Here is a 15,930-nt window from a genome sequence, read left to right as displayed (position 1 = left end):
TCAAAGTGACAAAAGCCAGACAGAAGGAAAAATGTTTGCAAACTCTGTCCTTACTCATGCCCAGATGACCACATCATATGAATGTTTATCTTAATCAAAAGGAATATCTAAATCCCTTTAAAACACATATTTTAAGGGCTGCATAGGTTTTAGTCTGCCCGTAGTTTGTTTTTTTCTTTTATATTTTAACTCTGTACAGTACATATTCTTTGTTCATGTTACAGAACTTTTCAGCTACTTAAGGTATCTGGTTTTTAGGTGTTTTTTTTTTTTTTTTTTAAATTTTGGACTTGTACCACCTGTTTGCGAATTAAATTAATATGAGTGTTGCATCACTGTTACCCTGTTGGATATTAGATGCTCTTAAATTAAGTACTACGTTGCTTCTATGTAGTGCCCAACACTCTGACATCACTTTATGTGGTCTGTAGATGGCATTTTTAACCTAACACATTACCGTATAATAAATCTACAGGTCTAAATCGCTCAGTTGTCTCTTTCCTTGCTATAGGTGGCACGTATTGGGCTGTAACTGCAGATGTTGTGGTTCTATGACTAAATGGAGCACTCAAAGTGCTTTAGGTCTGAAGGTATAGGATTGATGGCTTTATAAACAATGCATGACCCTCTGCTGTGCTTCTCTGCAGCGCCTGAGAGAAGCAGAGGGCCGAGCCCCTGGGGTTAATGCACTGGTAATTGGTTTTCAGTTTCTGAGGAGGAAGATACATGATCTAATGTAGCTGAAGTTGCTGTTTATGCACACAAAGTATCAGCCACAAAGCCCCTGTCAGTAGTTAGAGATGAAAAATCACTCACAGATTTTTAATTTTGTTAATTTTCAGTTTAAGGAATTCTTGCACAATTTTCCTGACAAATATTTAAGCCTAGTCATAAGTCTTGGCTTGGCTGGTCTTTGCTATTGCTCTGGTGTGTGTGTCTGTGTGTGTGTGTTTCCCTGAATCCTGCAAAGAACACAGAACACCTGGGTTATCTCTGTGTGGATGTCCCACAGATCAGCACAACTCAAATCTACTCATGGCCAAATGATGAAGGAAATGTGAAACAAAAATAGAATGATTACCAGTGAAGTTTTTTTTTATTTTTTTGACTATTGATGATTTGGAAATTTGGAAAAAGCTGTGTCATGGTCATTTGCATAAAATTACTATTTTTTCTACTACTAACATTACTAATATGGGGATATATTTATACTTTTAGAAATGTCTAATAAACATAACAAGAAAAAAAAAAACACATACCAAAGTCTATTTAAAAAAGACTACAAAATGAAATTCAGTTGTTTTGCTTTTTACTTGTATTTAAAGATTCCTTACAAAAATACTTTTCGTACAAAACTGCTTACTGCTTACTGCTTTAAACACAGCCATCAGCTGCTGTGTGCGAACACGTATAGACACAGGGTGTGAAACAGTGACAAAAAGTGTGAAAGAGATCAGTGTGAGATAAAGAGGCTGAATTTGACAACGATATACCAGAATACAGCAGGAACAAGTGAACCTCCAGGGCTATAGCAGCCTAACAAAAGGAAGAAGAGAACAATGGTAGGTACGGTATTTTTGAGAAATCAAGACAGGGAGTGTGAGCTAAGATGACAAACAACCTGCTCTTGTCTTAGTGTGGTTTTCATATTATACCTCCATATAAAGGATTACACGCTCTTCTGTCAGATGACAACACTCTTCAACCCAAAGTCAGTTACATCAACTCAAAAGTGCATAGTGGTTGAGCTAAAAACACGGTGAACAGTCAGACCAGTAACAATGGCTGTGCTCCATTTGGTCGTACTGGAGTGCTACAGGTCATGTATTTGCAGGGTTGGTGAAACCTGCTTACATGGAATGTGATAAAATGAGACTATAGCAAGTAGTGGCCGGGCTAACAGCTAATAGCTTTAATGTGTTGGCAGTTTTTCCATTTTGATTCAGCTGCTACAAGACATTAGAAATGTGTGTTTATTAGCCTGTGTTGTTGGCAGGTGCTGTTGTTACACACGGTATTTGCGTTTACTTTCCACACACACACCATCGATCCAAGCCGACATAAGCTGTATACCGTTTAGTGTGCTGAGCTGAAATGAAAACTACGCCCACTGGGCTCAAACCAGCACTGTACAGGTTTTGGAGCACACCCACTGAATATTTGCAAGAGAGCTGAGTGCATCACAGCTGTCTGAGCACAATGGCCAGCTGCGTGTCTTTATGTAATGTTAAACACACATGAAACTGCAAGGACACTTTCCTGGTTCTCACATTCATTTTGAGTTTGTTCTCTTCAAGAAAAGCTGAAAACACTGTTCAACACAAGAGCACATGTGTCAGCTTGCTGGATTTGATACTGACCATGCACATTTCGCACTGGCACGTACTGTATCTCTATTAAGTTTTCATACAGAACACTAACAATACAGAATGTGAACTAATGGGAATACATACAGTGATAGTGGAGGAGGATTAATGCATATATTATCTGAAAATCAGTTCACTATGAAACATTCCTTCTTCTTCTTCGTCCTTTCTTTCTGTCATTCGCTCCTCCTTGTAGTGCTGCTGCCAAAAGTTCCAGGGTCGATTAGACTTGCTAAAATGATCTCACATCTGTTGCTCCTCAGACACATTCTGTCCTGCTTTAAAGGCAAGTGAAGAAAGTAATATCAGTAGTAGTTGGAGCAGTAAATCAAGTGCTTTTAGAAAGCAGAGCTTTCAACCTTGATTTATCAAAACTTGGTAAGAGTTTCAACGACACTACACTTTCTCAAAGGGGAACAAATGTTTCTCTTGTCCTCTCTTCTCTCGTTTTGCTGTCGACTTCCTCTTCAGACCGCTGGTGTTCCCGCCATCCTCCTCTGCTTGTCTGTTCTGGGGCCAGGACATGGCCAAAGTTTCAGATGCAGTCTTGGCTCCAGGACTTTCACCCTCAACCGCCTCCTCGTCAGATGAGAAGCCACCGGTGTTGTCTCCTTGAACAAGGCTCCCCAACCCCTGGTTCTTCTTGCCGTAGCGCTGCTTAAGCCTTTCTCTGATCAGGAGTCCTTTCACCAGCAGAGTCCAGTTGGAGATTGCCCTCTTTTCTCTTTTCTGGACAGTGGAGGAAAAACAGTTAATAAAACAGTTTGAGGCTGAGTGTGATAGGACATATTTATCAAGTCTATAAGTGACTTTTGAGTAATCATGTATATGCTCAGAGAAAGAACACCCAATCATATATATAGAGGAACCCTACATCTGCCATTTTGTACATAAAAACACACATTATAAACAAAAATCATTACAGTTTACTCAGTGGTATGTTTTTTCGGAACACACACATTAATAATTAACATGGGAAATTAACAACAATGTAATATATTTATAGTGTTTAATGTTAATGTTTTTTAAGTTGGTAGACGTGGTGCATCAGAAAAATCATACACATTATAAGGAGAATTTAGCATCATTCTGACAAATGCAGACAATGAAGATACTCAGACAGTGATTGCAAATAAAATCAAAGCCAGATTGTTGTTGTGTTTCCACTCCTGATAAATACCAAAAAGAGTGGTATATCATTATTATTAATATTAATATATTATTATTGTATACTTTAAAAATTAAAGTCTAAAAAAACTAAACTAAACTAAAGCCCCTAAAAGCACAGACAAAATAAACAAATAAGTAGTAAAATTAAGACAAAAACAATGGAGAAATAATCCAAAATTATTTACTAAATTTTACTTGTGTGTACATGTGTTCAAAATGAATCCCACTGGAGAAAACACACACCTCTTTCTCCTTCTGTTTCTGAAGCTCTTGTTCTTCCACCCAGGCGGCTCTGAGAACCTCCTCGTGCTCCTCACACACAATGTAGCCATCAGTCCTGAAACACACACACACACAAAATAATGTTTTTTCCCCTACACTTAAGATGTTTTTGTAACAGCTGTGCTTGTTTTACTTTCTTCCTTCAGTAGTAGAGGAACATATTCATGTCCTGTGAGCACATTTTACATTTTAGTCTGAAAGCCAAAAGATTTTGGAGGCAGACACTAATATAAGTAGAAAAAACATGTAGGCCGATATTTCCTTTCTCACGTAACAAACATTTTCGGGAAAGGTTGTGATCCACGTCTTTTCTTTGTATGATTAAGAAGAGATTATGATACACATGGGATTATGTGTCATATCTGTAATGACGGTTAGCAACCTCAGATGAACGAAACTATTAAAAACATCAGCAATAAAAAACTGTCTTGACTATGTGCATGGTTGCTGAACCCTGTAACTGCTCTGGTACTGATCACGTTTCCCCCACTTCAGTGTGTCTAACTGATCTCATCCCAGCGGGAGGTCTCTCAGTGTTGTCTTACACAGCGTGCGAGTATCCTCCATGGAAGTCAAAGCCTGTGACGGCAGGAGCGGCGTCCATGTTCAGCTTCTTGGCCACGCGGTGCAGGTTGGGCAGCCTGAGGTGAACACAGCCCACCGGTAACATACAGGGCTTAAACAGGTACACGTTACCGTAGTCGTTACGGGGAACCTGAAGGGAAAAGACACAGATGACAGGTCAACAATACTGGTCCATCACTGGACCATGCTGAGAAGTTCAGTCAGTTAATTAACTAACTGACAACCGATAAATGACAGGTCTGATATTTGATTATTTGTTTAGCTCAAGGACAAATGCCAAATACTTTCTGGGTTATACTTTTATGAGTGTGACATTCACCATTTCACAGTAAACTGAAAACCTTTTGGTTTGGTCAGTTAGGTGAAAAAATAAGTGACAGGTTGTGGTAATGTAATTTGTCACTAATAAGCACGTTAGACTTTACATTTTCTTCAGAAATTATTGGTTGCTCAAGAAACTTAAGCTCCATTCTGTCTGCTGTATCTTAATAATATTTGCTACTACAGTGACCCACACAACTTTCATTGCAGTCCACAGAGACAGTTACCTTCCCATCCACAGCTATAGGCGGTTGGTACTCTTCAGTCTGCCATTCTCCAAACAGAGGCAGGTCGTTTTCTTCCTTCAGCTCAGACATCATCCTGGCCTTACGGGAACGATTCGAGAAGCCCTTCACCATCTGATTAAGTGAGACACAATGGTGTGATTGTTCACGTTTTATGTAAAAATTTAAGACGTGATTTAATTTTCAGTGTCTTTTTGTGTTGCAAAGCCGTGTTTGTATACGCCACATTAACTTTGTGTCTAATCAGCGCTTGCTGGCTGAAATATTAAAGCGCCGACTCACCGAGTCAAAGGTGTCACCACCATCAGATCATTGATCCTATTAAGACAAACTTTGATTTAACAGCATCATTGCCCCCCAGAGTATTCAATACATCTGCACTCAGCAAAACATCTCTGCCTTAACAAAAAACTGGTGCCATGAGTTCACCTGGAAATTATGTTAACAACTGACATCAACAGACAGTCGCATTAATCATTCTTCAGGACAATGTGTGGCCTTACAAAGCAACACATTTAACTTCCTTAAATGTGTGGCTGGCTTTGCATTGCTAAACTCAGTCTACAACGAAAATGACTCATGTGGAAATTCTCCTTAGAGGCCACCCTACCTGGTCCCTGTGTGAGAGAAAATATAGCAGTAGCTGACCATAAGAGGGCAAAGCTGCATGTCATGAGTTGCTATTCTGAGTAATCTATGAAAAGTCAGTATCTCCACTGCAGAAAAACAAGCAGATTTCCTTTTGAAGCTGAATAATATGCCACATACAGAGGTCAAACTTGCTTGTTTGGCAAACATGAATGTTTAAGAGGAATCTGTGATGGAACCATGGTGGTTAACCTTGTTGAGACTACATGTCTGGTGGTTATGGACTTAAATGGAGTGTTGATTTACATTTCAATAAGAAGACTGTAACCAAGTTTTTGTTTTGAGGTTTAAGTTGTTCCTCTTTTTTGCTGGCATCAGTCATGAGTCACACAAATAAAGACAGCTGAAAAGATTTGGCTAGAGGCTAGAGTGGGATTAAGTTAAAGAGGAGCAGAAATAACACAGAAACAAACTGAAAGACGAGAATTGATGGATGGAAGAGGGACAAATAAGAGAAAAAAATCTGAGAAAAACTACTCTCTCTCTCACTTTGTATGGCTCTTCTCCTAGTCTGACAGTTCTTGCTTCTTTCAGCCAAGTGTCTCGGGAGTGGAGAGTGTGCACACAATCCCTAGAGAGAAAGATTTAAACAAGATGACGACAATGAAAAAACATTCATTTATCATAGTGAAATTCCCAAGAGATTCTCTAATGGCAGATGCATTTTGGATGTAGTATGAACAGTGCCCAACAAACAGTCAACAGCACCACCAGGTGGACACTAATGCTCACAGCTACAATTAATTCAGACATGCAGGCCTACATTGGCAGTGTCCTGCTGAGTTGATCTTTTAAAGCAGCTGGCCGATAAAGTTATCTCCTCCTTCAGAGGACCAGGACGGTCTAAACTCCCAGAGACCAAAACTCACAAAGCATTCGGCTGCTTCTATTCAGCTCATGAAGTAAAACAGGTCCAAGTTTATGAGGAGGACATTGCCCTTCAGTGACCAGTAAAGTGTAAATACCTTTGGTAAACTGGGGACAACTTCCATGATGCTCTTAGTTGCAGTACAAGTGGTGATGTTTTAGTTAAATCAAAAAAGTGAAGGCAAGAAACTACCAGATTACTGGAAAATATATCCATATATAATAGATCCATCTGTAACACCCGAAGATTCACAACATGTCCAGGTTTCATGTTGTTGTTGTTTTTTTAATTCTAGTTTTTTAATTCAAGTTATAGATCAACCAGAGGTTGGTGGCCATGTGTGTGAAGATACCGAATAAATAAAACACATGACATTTGGTCTAAGGATTCTGAGATCCCGTGGGCTACAGGGGATACACCGGTGTATTCTTCAAATTCTCACACATCTCACCTGCATATGTTATATAAAAGTAATATGGACAAGAGAATCTGGGACTAAAAATAACAGCTTTACCTTTGTTTAGTTCATAGTCCTGTCCAAACTGAAACTAGGTTCACACAGATTACACTGTATAAATACAAGCAATGCAGTGCATTTTAAGATATGGTTTAATTAAAATGGCTGACTCCTCTACTGTACTACAGACCTGGAGTAGACCGGCTCTCCTCTGCAGTATCCCAGTACAGTGGCCGTTGAAGGGTAGATGGCTTCATACTTCAGCAGGTGTCTCTTTAAGGCGTACAGTGGGTGGTTCTTGTACTCTGTTATGGAGATTGGCAGGGGTTTGTTCAGAAGCTTGTTCTGGAGCTAAGTGTGGGAAAACACAGAGAGAACAGGGATGGTTAATTAGTATAAGAGGTGTGAGTGAAACATTTCATTTTTGAGTCTCATTTAAATTTACTGAATTCAAATGTTCACTTTTTGTAAGCAACACCGGGTTGCTGAGGGTTGGACCACACTGGGCCACTTAAAAAGTCTTTTTCTCGTACTGTTATTGATGTAAGGCCCACTGTTTATTGTCTTTTATAGCTTGTACATGAATCTTGTAAAAGACCATAAAGCAGGTCTGCCTGTCTCACCTCCTTGTCCTCCTTCATGTCCCTCTCATCCTCAGGTCCCAGGAATGGCTCGAGCGTTTCCTCCCACCATTCCTCATCCACCCGCCTCTTCCTGGACGATGTCATCCAGGTGGGGTCGTACTTTCTTCCCAGGTCCTTCACAAACCCATCCCCATCCACTGACACCACGTACGTCACCGGTGCTGTTGCATTCTGGGAGCAGAGGTGAGGCATCCCGACACCGTGCTCAACATCCACGCAAACCCAGGAAGACGTTTTTTCCAGATACACCTCCAACCACTCATCCGCTCCAGGCCCTTCCTTCTTCTTTCCACTCTTTCGCTTTGTTCCGTTATTTGTTGTTCCTTCTGCTTCTTCGTCATTGTCCTCCCCTTCCTCCCACTCTTTGTCCCCCTCGTCTTTTACCTGTTTTTTCCCTCCGCCACTCCTTCTCTTTGGAGCTGCGGTGTTCTTGTTGTTGCTCACTTTGGCTTTGCTCTTCCCTCTGCCCTTCTTCCCCTTTGTGGATTTAGCCTCACTGTCTGAATCCTCACTGTCCTCCTCACTGGTCGCTTGAAATTCATCCGCGCTAAGCCCTTCATCGCCTTCGCTGTTGCTTTCCTCCTTGTAGCTGACTTTTGAGGCAACACTGCGGCGTTTTGAGTTCTTTGGTCTCTGTCCTCCTGATGTTATAGTCTTCTCCTCTTCTTCCTCCTCCTCCTTTATATCCTTTCTCTTTGCTTTCTTTCCTCCTCTGTCACCTTTGGCTTTCCCTTCTCCAGCTGGTCTCTTGGTGCCAGGAGAGACCTTCGGCTCCGGTGAGGTGGTCTTGGAGGCTTCTTGGTTTGTGTGGCTCTTTCCTGGGGCACCAGTGGACGTTCTTGCCCCTTTGCCCTGCAGAAAAGACAAAGGTATTTACAATATTTCTATTTGTAAAAACAGAAGACTCTTAAGATTAAACACCAGCTAATCACAATAATCAAAGCAATAGCATGTATAAATTTAGCAGAACATGAATAGAATGGTTAAGGACAGAATTCTCTGTATATTAAACTGTAGCTGCTGACTGGGTACAGCTGCTGTAATAACATCAGAATCCTTTACAGGGCTCAGTAACAGATTGTCGGTACCTTGGCTGATGGGGCTTTGAAAGAAATCGCCTGTAGAGAAAGAACCAGTCGGCAGAAGAGCTGCAGAGACCTCAGGACCAACAGGAACAGCTGCAGGAAACACAAAACATACAGGGAAATAATCACCTCACCAATTAATTCTACCTTTGTGTGTTTGTTCAACGGCTGTATTTCATGCCATTAAATTGACTATTTCTGTGCCAAAGTACCAACATGAGTCATCTCTTGGTGGTTCCTGGCTGAAAGGCTGGCCAGCCGCCTCTCCAGGAGAGCCCGGGGGTCTGGACGCTCCTCACAGGGAAGACTGGGATTGAGGGTGAATGTTGCTCTGAACCTGGAAAGAGGAAGGTAATAACTGATCAGATGAGGTTGATGACTCAGGACTCAGGATTTAAGCCTTTCATCCTGCAACCTCAGCTGCATCACAGGTTAAGTTCAAAGTGAGTTTACATTCTGACATAAAAAGCATCTTCAGGCCCTACAATACATAACACGTGACAAGCGCACACACCATTTGAGCAGTCCAGAGAGGTAGTTTTGGTCCATGCGTTCCTTAGCGACCACGCCGAAGTGGGCGGGTAGCAGCGACAGAGTGATGGCCAGCAGGTCCGGTTCGCTGCACAGACGGTTGCGAAACATCCCGCTGGCTATGAGGCACATGAGGTGGACCTGAGAGAGGCAATGAGAGGTTTTGTAACAGCCGAAATCCTACTGCGGTGGATTCAAATCAGACATCAGATGGAGAAGCAGCATGAAGGAAAATGTACAGGGTGTGTGTTTTCACCTTGTGTGTGTCCATCAGCAGGTCTTTCTTATATCTGTTCATCATCCGCTTCAGATACGTCTCAAACTCCGCCTGCCTCTTCTGCCTGGCCAAACAAGACAGAGTGAAATAGAGACATTACTATAAACGTATTGTATATACTCCCATAGGAAGAATCATCGTCTGCAGGTTTCAAACAGTCCAATTCAAGACTTAGAGATATATAGTTGTATTTAGTTGTATTAATGCTATCTGACACTGGACTTAAGATGGGAAAATAAACTTTCATATGTCAGTACAGTCAGTCTGAACACATTCCAACACGTTCACTTACTTCTTCCTGACTTCTGGAGTCTCGATCTCTATCTCTACCGGCTGAGAGGGCAGGAGGGGGTCAGATGGTTCAGCTGGATCAGGTGGCTCAGCTAGCTCTGAACATACACAGTACATATATCACCTAACATACTACAGACCTTTTAAAAAAAATGTGTCTTCCAACTTTCTCACCTTTGGATAAAAAATTACTAAACAGTGGAAATGTAGTATCACTCTCAACAGGCTAACTGATTTTTACCTTCCACTTCCTCCCAATCATCCTCATCTTCCTCACTGTCATCATCATCGTCCTCCTCCTCCTCTTCTTCTTCTTTCACTGGTTTCTTGGCATTCGCTGTAACCACACGTGGTGGTGAGGTCACCATGTCAAAGTCATCCTCACTGTCACTCTCCTCCTCCTTCACTGGTGACTGGAAGTATTTACTGGTTCTGTCAGCAGAGGTGGTGGTGGCGGATTTGGAGGAAGAGTTAGTCTTTGCTGCTGCTTTTGAGGACTGACGTGACTTGGGTTTGAACTTCCTCTCGAGCTTCTCCTCTTTCTCTGTGATGCCATTACCTGGATGGACAGGCAGAAAGAAATGGCTTTGAGTTGCTGTGTTTGAGTAATGATGAAGACTGAATACTCTGGCTTTCAGTTTTCTTTGAAACACTTTTTGTTGGCTTGTATAGTTAAAATTCTACTGTATACCATCAATAAATCTAAATCACATTAATGCAAAACATATGTAGAATCGCTCTGAACAACATAACTATCAAAGAAAACTCAGACGTGAATTAAGACTAAAAAGCAAAGTGAGAGAGGCACACAGATCAGCAGGATCAAGACACACAAATATGACTGACGGCTGAGAGTGATGCACAACTGAACACTTACAAAAACACCAGTTTTTCACAGAGACACTTTTCATGTTTTGATGAAGTGGAGCACAGCTGTGTATCTGGGCTGGCAGATCCACTTCAGCAACCATGATTCTCATCCATCCATGCACCTGCACACTGGCTGCTTGAGTAGTGTATTTTTGGTGGCAACAAAAATAAAAACAGCCAGATGCCTGAACACAAATCAGACACCACTGACAATTTGTGTATTTTCTACCTCAGAAGACTCTGACAACATCAAAAGACCACTCCACCACAACACCACACACTGAGGTCATGAGTAGTTTTGTTCCACTTGTGAAGAGTTTTATCTGATGCATGACAACAAAGCAGAATTCACTGGAATAAAATTCATTTTATATGATACTGGAATATTCTAATTCACTGTTGTTGATATTAACAAGTCTACACTGACAATCAGCTATTATTTACAACCTTATGACCATATACAAACTATACAAACCGAGCATTGTAGGCTATGTTCATTAAGATACAGGCATATTCTTCCTGTATCTGTGAAAAGGAGCTGTAACTTCACACTCACACACCCCTCTGCTGTTGGAAAAAGTAGAGTGACCGACCTTATTTTACAATCTCAGCGTTTCCTACACAGATTAACACTTGTTAGCTAGCTAGTATGGATGCACCCATTCAATTTTTACGCACACTCGCACATCATTTACAGGAGACAGAGAGTACAAGAGTTAGAATTTATTAGTAAACAGACGTATCAGTTCTGACTCTTCATACCTGCATCTTTCTTCTTCGCTCTTGTTTTTGCTGCGCTGCTCTTCGCCTTCAGCACCTGCTTGGTTTTCTTTGTATTGGCCTGCGTCTCTGCGGGCTCTCTCCGCTTCGCCATTGCCGTCTTGTCTCTCCCCTTGTTTTCTCATTCACAAAAACACTCGCTTCAGACGTCTTTTGGAAAACCTAGACAAGCGGGAGCCCCCCAGCTGTCCGCATGGCGTTGTGTAAGCGCAGGAAACCAGCAGTTATCCAACATTTCACTCTTTCATAACGCAAGAAAACTGCGCTCCGGTTGTTTTGGAGGCAGGGCTCTGACGTCATTTCCGCCCCCTCTTCTTCTTCTTCGCTTCTTGCATGGCTCTTGCCTCCTACTTAAACCCTCCACATTCTCCACTTACCTCATCAAGTCAACACAAGTTATATTTCTGCTGCTCTTTCAACTGAAGGACATCTATATGTGCGAACAGTAGTTTTACACCAATGTAATACCGCATTTTCTACACCAAGGGGCGCTGTTGTGCTATATTTTAGGCTCAGCTACAACAAGTCTCAGGTTCTGTGTTCAACAGGAGCCATCGCCTCTGTTCCAGCTCCTCATACTCCTACTATTAAAATGTCATCATGTCAGCTTTGACAATTTTTTTTTTCCCAGTGACACTCATGGGGTTTCATATAAGAGGCACTCATGCTGGGTGGCTGCACAACCATCTGGCAACAAAGGTCTTCTACACTTGTGCATTTTAGCCAGAGGGATAAACAATAAATTCAACAGTAGAAAAACTCCAGCTTGTAGATCCTCTGTAATGCAAATGACTGTACCCGCGTTTGTAGATGTTTGATTTCGTTTACTACTGATCTAATTTTGCAGAGCACCACCGCAGCACGAATGCACCACACTGGCACTGAGACAGTCTACACTTCCATCTGTTTCATGCATCATATTAATCTATCCGAGATACAATAAAACCCACTGGTGAATGTGATGAGTTACTCAAGTTTCAGGTTAATTTTACAATATTGTGTGATCTGAATGGAAATGGTGGTATGTAAAAAAAAAATAAATAAATAAATAAATAAATAAATAAATATATATATATATATATATATATATATATATATATATATATATATATATATATATATATATAAAAGTTTAAGGTCAGAGTCAAATTATTTATATATATATAAAATATATATCAGGGATTTTTGTCACTTTGTCTTTAATAATGAATGTTTATTTTTACCTCAAGAGATGTTGGTACCTTTTATAATGTGTTGGAAAATAAGCAATAATATCACACACACACACACACACACACACACACACACACACACACACACACACACACACAAAGACCGTAATTCATGAATTCAGGTGACGATCTTACTTCAAGATGATGAATAGATTCTACACAGGAGCACAGGAGCATGAGGCCATTAGCCAACACTGCCCATCTATCTAACAAAATCACCTGGCTAAATAAGAGCAGATTCAGATGAAAATAAAAAGTCACAAGCAGAAGAGATACGTTATACATATACGTTTGCACCTCAGGTTTCTGAATGTGCAGTAAGTCATTTGCACCTCTGAACGTGCAGTCGGTCATTTCACACCATGACAGAAGTGTGATGTTCTTTTCAGGGTTGAAAAAAAAATCTGCTCTGTTCCAAATGTTATTTTCCCTTTTTTTCCTCCAAGTTTTCTGATACTACGATGAACCTATTCACTGAGGAGATTCTACTCTGTTGTGAAGGTTTTATGAATATGTTGTCACTGGGGTATCACAATGTCTCAGTCCCATCCCTAACAAAAAGATCTTCTATTCAATCCCCATCCCATTTGCACAGGATTTTTCACAACTATGCCAGGAAGAGCTCAGACTCTAAAGCAGCTTCAGAAGTGAACGTGGTTATAGTCGTCTCTCTGTGCATCAGCCTGTCTCCTGGGAATTTCTCTGCTTTCCACCTACTGCATGCTGGGATGCTTGTCTTCATACCCCTGGGACCCTGAATAAAGAATTAAGTAAGTGAAAGACCATGACTGAATGAATTCTTTATCTTGTTATTTGGCGAAAGGTCTAGGTGATTCCCCTGAAACGAGTTCTGCCTCTTCCCTCCGAATCAATTGGTTCATTTCAGTTCAATTTAATTTTCATTCAGCTCTGTTGTGATCCGTATTGATCATGTTGAGATTCTGTGGCAGATGTGTGTGTCTCACTTCAGAGAGCCGTCTGTCAGCTGATACAGTCCAACAGCTTCAGACTGACTTGCTGCAGTTGGGGCCTGATGGGACCAGGGTACCATTTCTGCCCTGAGTGTGTGTGTATGTATGTGTAGAGCAGGCACCTTGCATATGCATTGCTATTGCATGCATACGCATAAATGAATGCACGTTTATGTGTGCAGTGCATGTGTATCCATATTTCTGTGTGACAGGTTTTCACTTCACAGCCTCCTGGATGTGTGCATGCATTTATTGCTTTGTGTGAGTATGTAGGCTCCTGAGAGTGTGCTCATATGCATATAGAAATGTATGTTTGTGCATTTGTGCATTTGTGTGTGTGTGTGTGTGTGTGTGTGTGTGTGTGTGTGTGTGTGTGTGTGTGTGTGTGTGTGTGTGTGTGTGTGTGAGGTGACAGGGCTTGAGTCCATGGTCCAGTGGGCTGGGCTCCCAGCGCGGTGCATGGCTTCCATCCCTATATGAACCATCAGTACAGTCAGATAGGAATAAAAAGCCATACAGCGCACTGGGCATTGGGAAGACTGGATTTAAAGAGCAAGGAAACACACACACACACACACACACAGATTCAGATGATAGATAGAAAGACACTGAAATAAAACCCCTGGGGCCTGAAAAACTGGAAACCGGGACAACAGCAGGCAGAGGACACAGACATCCAGAGAGCTGCTAAAAGACAACACTGGGCCCTGCAGACTGGGTATACTGGGAGTAGACAGACAGATAGTGTGAGTGTGTGAGTCAGAGGGAGAGCACTGGAAGGCTCAGCAAGGACAAGCGACGAGCGATGCCACCCGGTGTTGAGGTGTGGCAACAGGTCTGACATCCACCCACAAAGCACGAAATAGCTGGATTTCCACTGATGCAGCTCTTAGCTCATGATGATCAGACAGAATCCTGGTATGTGACGTTTTCCTAAGAACTTGAGGAATTTTGATCTGTTAACACTGTCATATTTTAGATGGAGCAGTCACAGTAAGTCCTTTTTTAATATTATGCTACCACACAGATATGTCCTTCTCCTTCCCACTGTATCCATACTATATTGTCCTTAAACACAAGTACATTCCCTCCCTTCAGCTTTTCCAAGGGCACAATAACACACAGAAGCACACGTGTTGTACTGTCTCATCCACATACCTGTTCCCCTCATGGATGTCTAAACCTTGAAAAAAGAAAAGAAGGAAAAAGAAACGCTCATTCAGGTGTCTCTCTCAGCCATGGACAAAAATGTTGGCTATGCCCCAAAAAGGCATTCAGCTGAAATATAGTTTTTTTCTTGACAACTGAAGATCTACAAACTGATTTTGGCCCATGTTTATTTTTTATAAACTCAACCTATAAGCTTCAAACTTATTCTAAAACTCTGTAGCATTATGGGGTTTTTTTTTTCAATAAATTAAATTCGAACACATTTTTTCCTTCATGTTTGTATGAATGATAATGTTGGAATGCCTATGCACAGAAAGAACTCACCTGTCCCAGAAAGACAAACACAAATCAGGCATTTATGGACTTTTTTTAAAAGCTCCCCTTAAATAATTTCTTCTTAAAGGGGAAGGATCATCTTTTCCACCACTAAGCGTGGTGGCACCTGTTGTCCTCTTGGATCGGAATTAGATGCTGAAAACACATCCAGATTAATACATTCTTATGAACATTATTTAAACCAGTTTGAAAGTGATAGGATGATTTCACTTCTTTCGCAGAACAACCAACTTGTTGCAGTGTTACTGTTTAATCGAGAGTCACGTGTGGAGATCCTCCACATTATGGACACTAGGAATATTCCTAAAACAAGACACTGTGAACTTTTAAGATCTATTGGGAGTCAGTAAGAGAGATATTCCTGCAACGGAGGTTATGTTTTGTTCACTAGGTGAAATATAAAAATAATAATCCCTCTCTTCTCTCTGAAATACATATCCTGTCCTGTCCTGCATACTTGGGCCTCATAAGCTCCAGGCATGACTTGGAAAAGGATTGAGAATTTGGCAAGTGGCTGCATTAAAATTAGAATAAAACCCTCCAAAAATCCCTCCAAGTCTAGAGTAGGTGTGTTATTATTGTTTTTCTACAGAAATAAAGCCTGAGAAACCATTCCTGTCGCGTCTTAAGAGGCTTCACAACTTCAAGGAGCGGATATGAAATAAATCCAATTACCGAGCTGTCAATCAAGCCGCTAATTAGTAAGACTCCGGCAGACTAAGTGGCATCAAAGCTGGAAACTCAAAATAGAGGCGACGAGAGAGACAAAAAAAAAAAAGAAAGAAAGAAAAAAAAGACGAA

The 15,930-nt window shown here is 41.2% G+C and overlaps 1 protein-coding gene across 2 annotated transcripts; it reads right to left on the bottom strand.

Moving 5' to 3' along the window:
- Positions 1-1,111: 1,111 nt before the first annotated feature.
- Positions 1,112-11,691, bottom strand: xpc (xeroderma pigmentosum, complementation group C). Of its 2 annotated transcripts, none has more exons than XM_041061591.1 (14): positions 11,403-11,691; positions 10,012-10,329; positions 9,772-9,868; positions 9,459-9,543; positions 9,186-9,343; positions 8,888-9,008; positions 8,675-8,764; positions 7,566-8,438; positions 7,133-7,293; positions 6,107-6,188; positions 4,952-5,083; positions 4,364-4,533; positions 3,780-3,873; positions 1,112-3,095 (listed from the first exon to the last, which is right to left on the bottom strand). In XM_041061591.1, the coding sequence occupies exons 1-14, from the start codon at positions 11,512-11,514 to the stop codon at positions 2,763-2,765; spliced, it is 2,826 nt and encodes a 941-aa protein (XP_040917525.1). In that variant the 5' UTR covers positions 11,515-11,691; the 3' UTR covers positions 1,112-2,762. The 2 variants fall into 2 exon arrangements, with proteins under 2 accessions (XP_040917525.1, XP_040917530.1); XM_041061596.1 differs by having other exon boundaries at positions 10,012-10,314.
- Positions 11,692-15,930: the final 4,239 nt, after the last annotated feature.

This window comes from Toxotes jaculatrix, chromosome 2 (genome assembly GCF_017976425.1).
Source record: "Toxotes jaculatrix isolate fToxJac2 chromosome 2, fToxJac2.pri, whole genome shotgun sequence".
NCBI classification, from domain to species: domain Eukaryota; kingdom Metazoa; phylum Chordata; class Actinopteri; family Toxotidae; genus Toxotes; species Toxotes jaculatrix.
The sequence above is the reverse complement of the archived record's forward strand: the minus strand, read 5'-3'. Positions and strand labels throughout refer to the sequence as shown.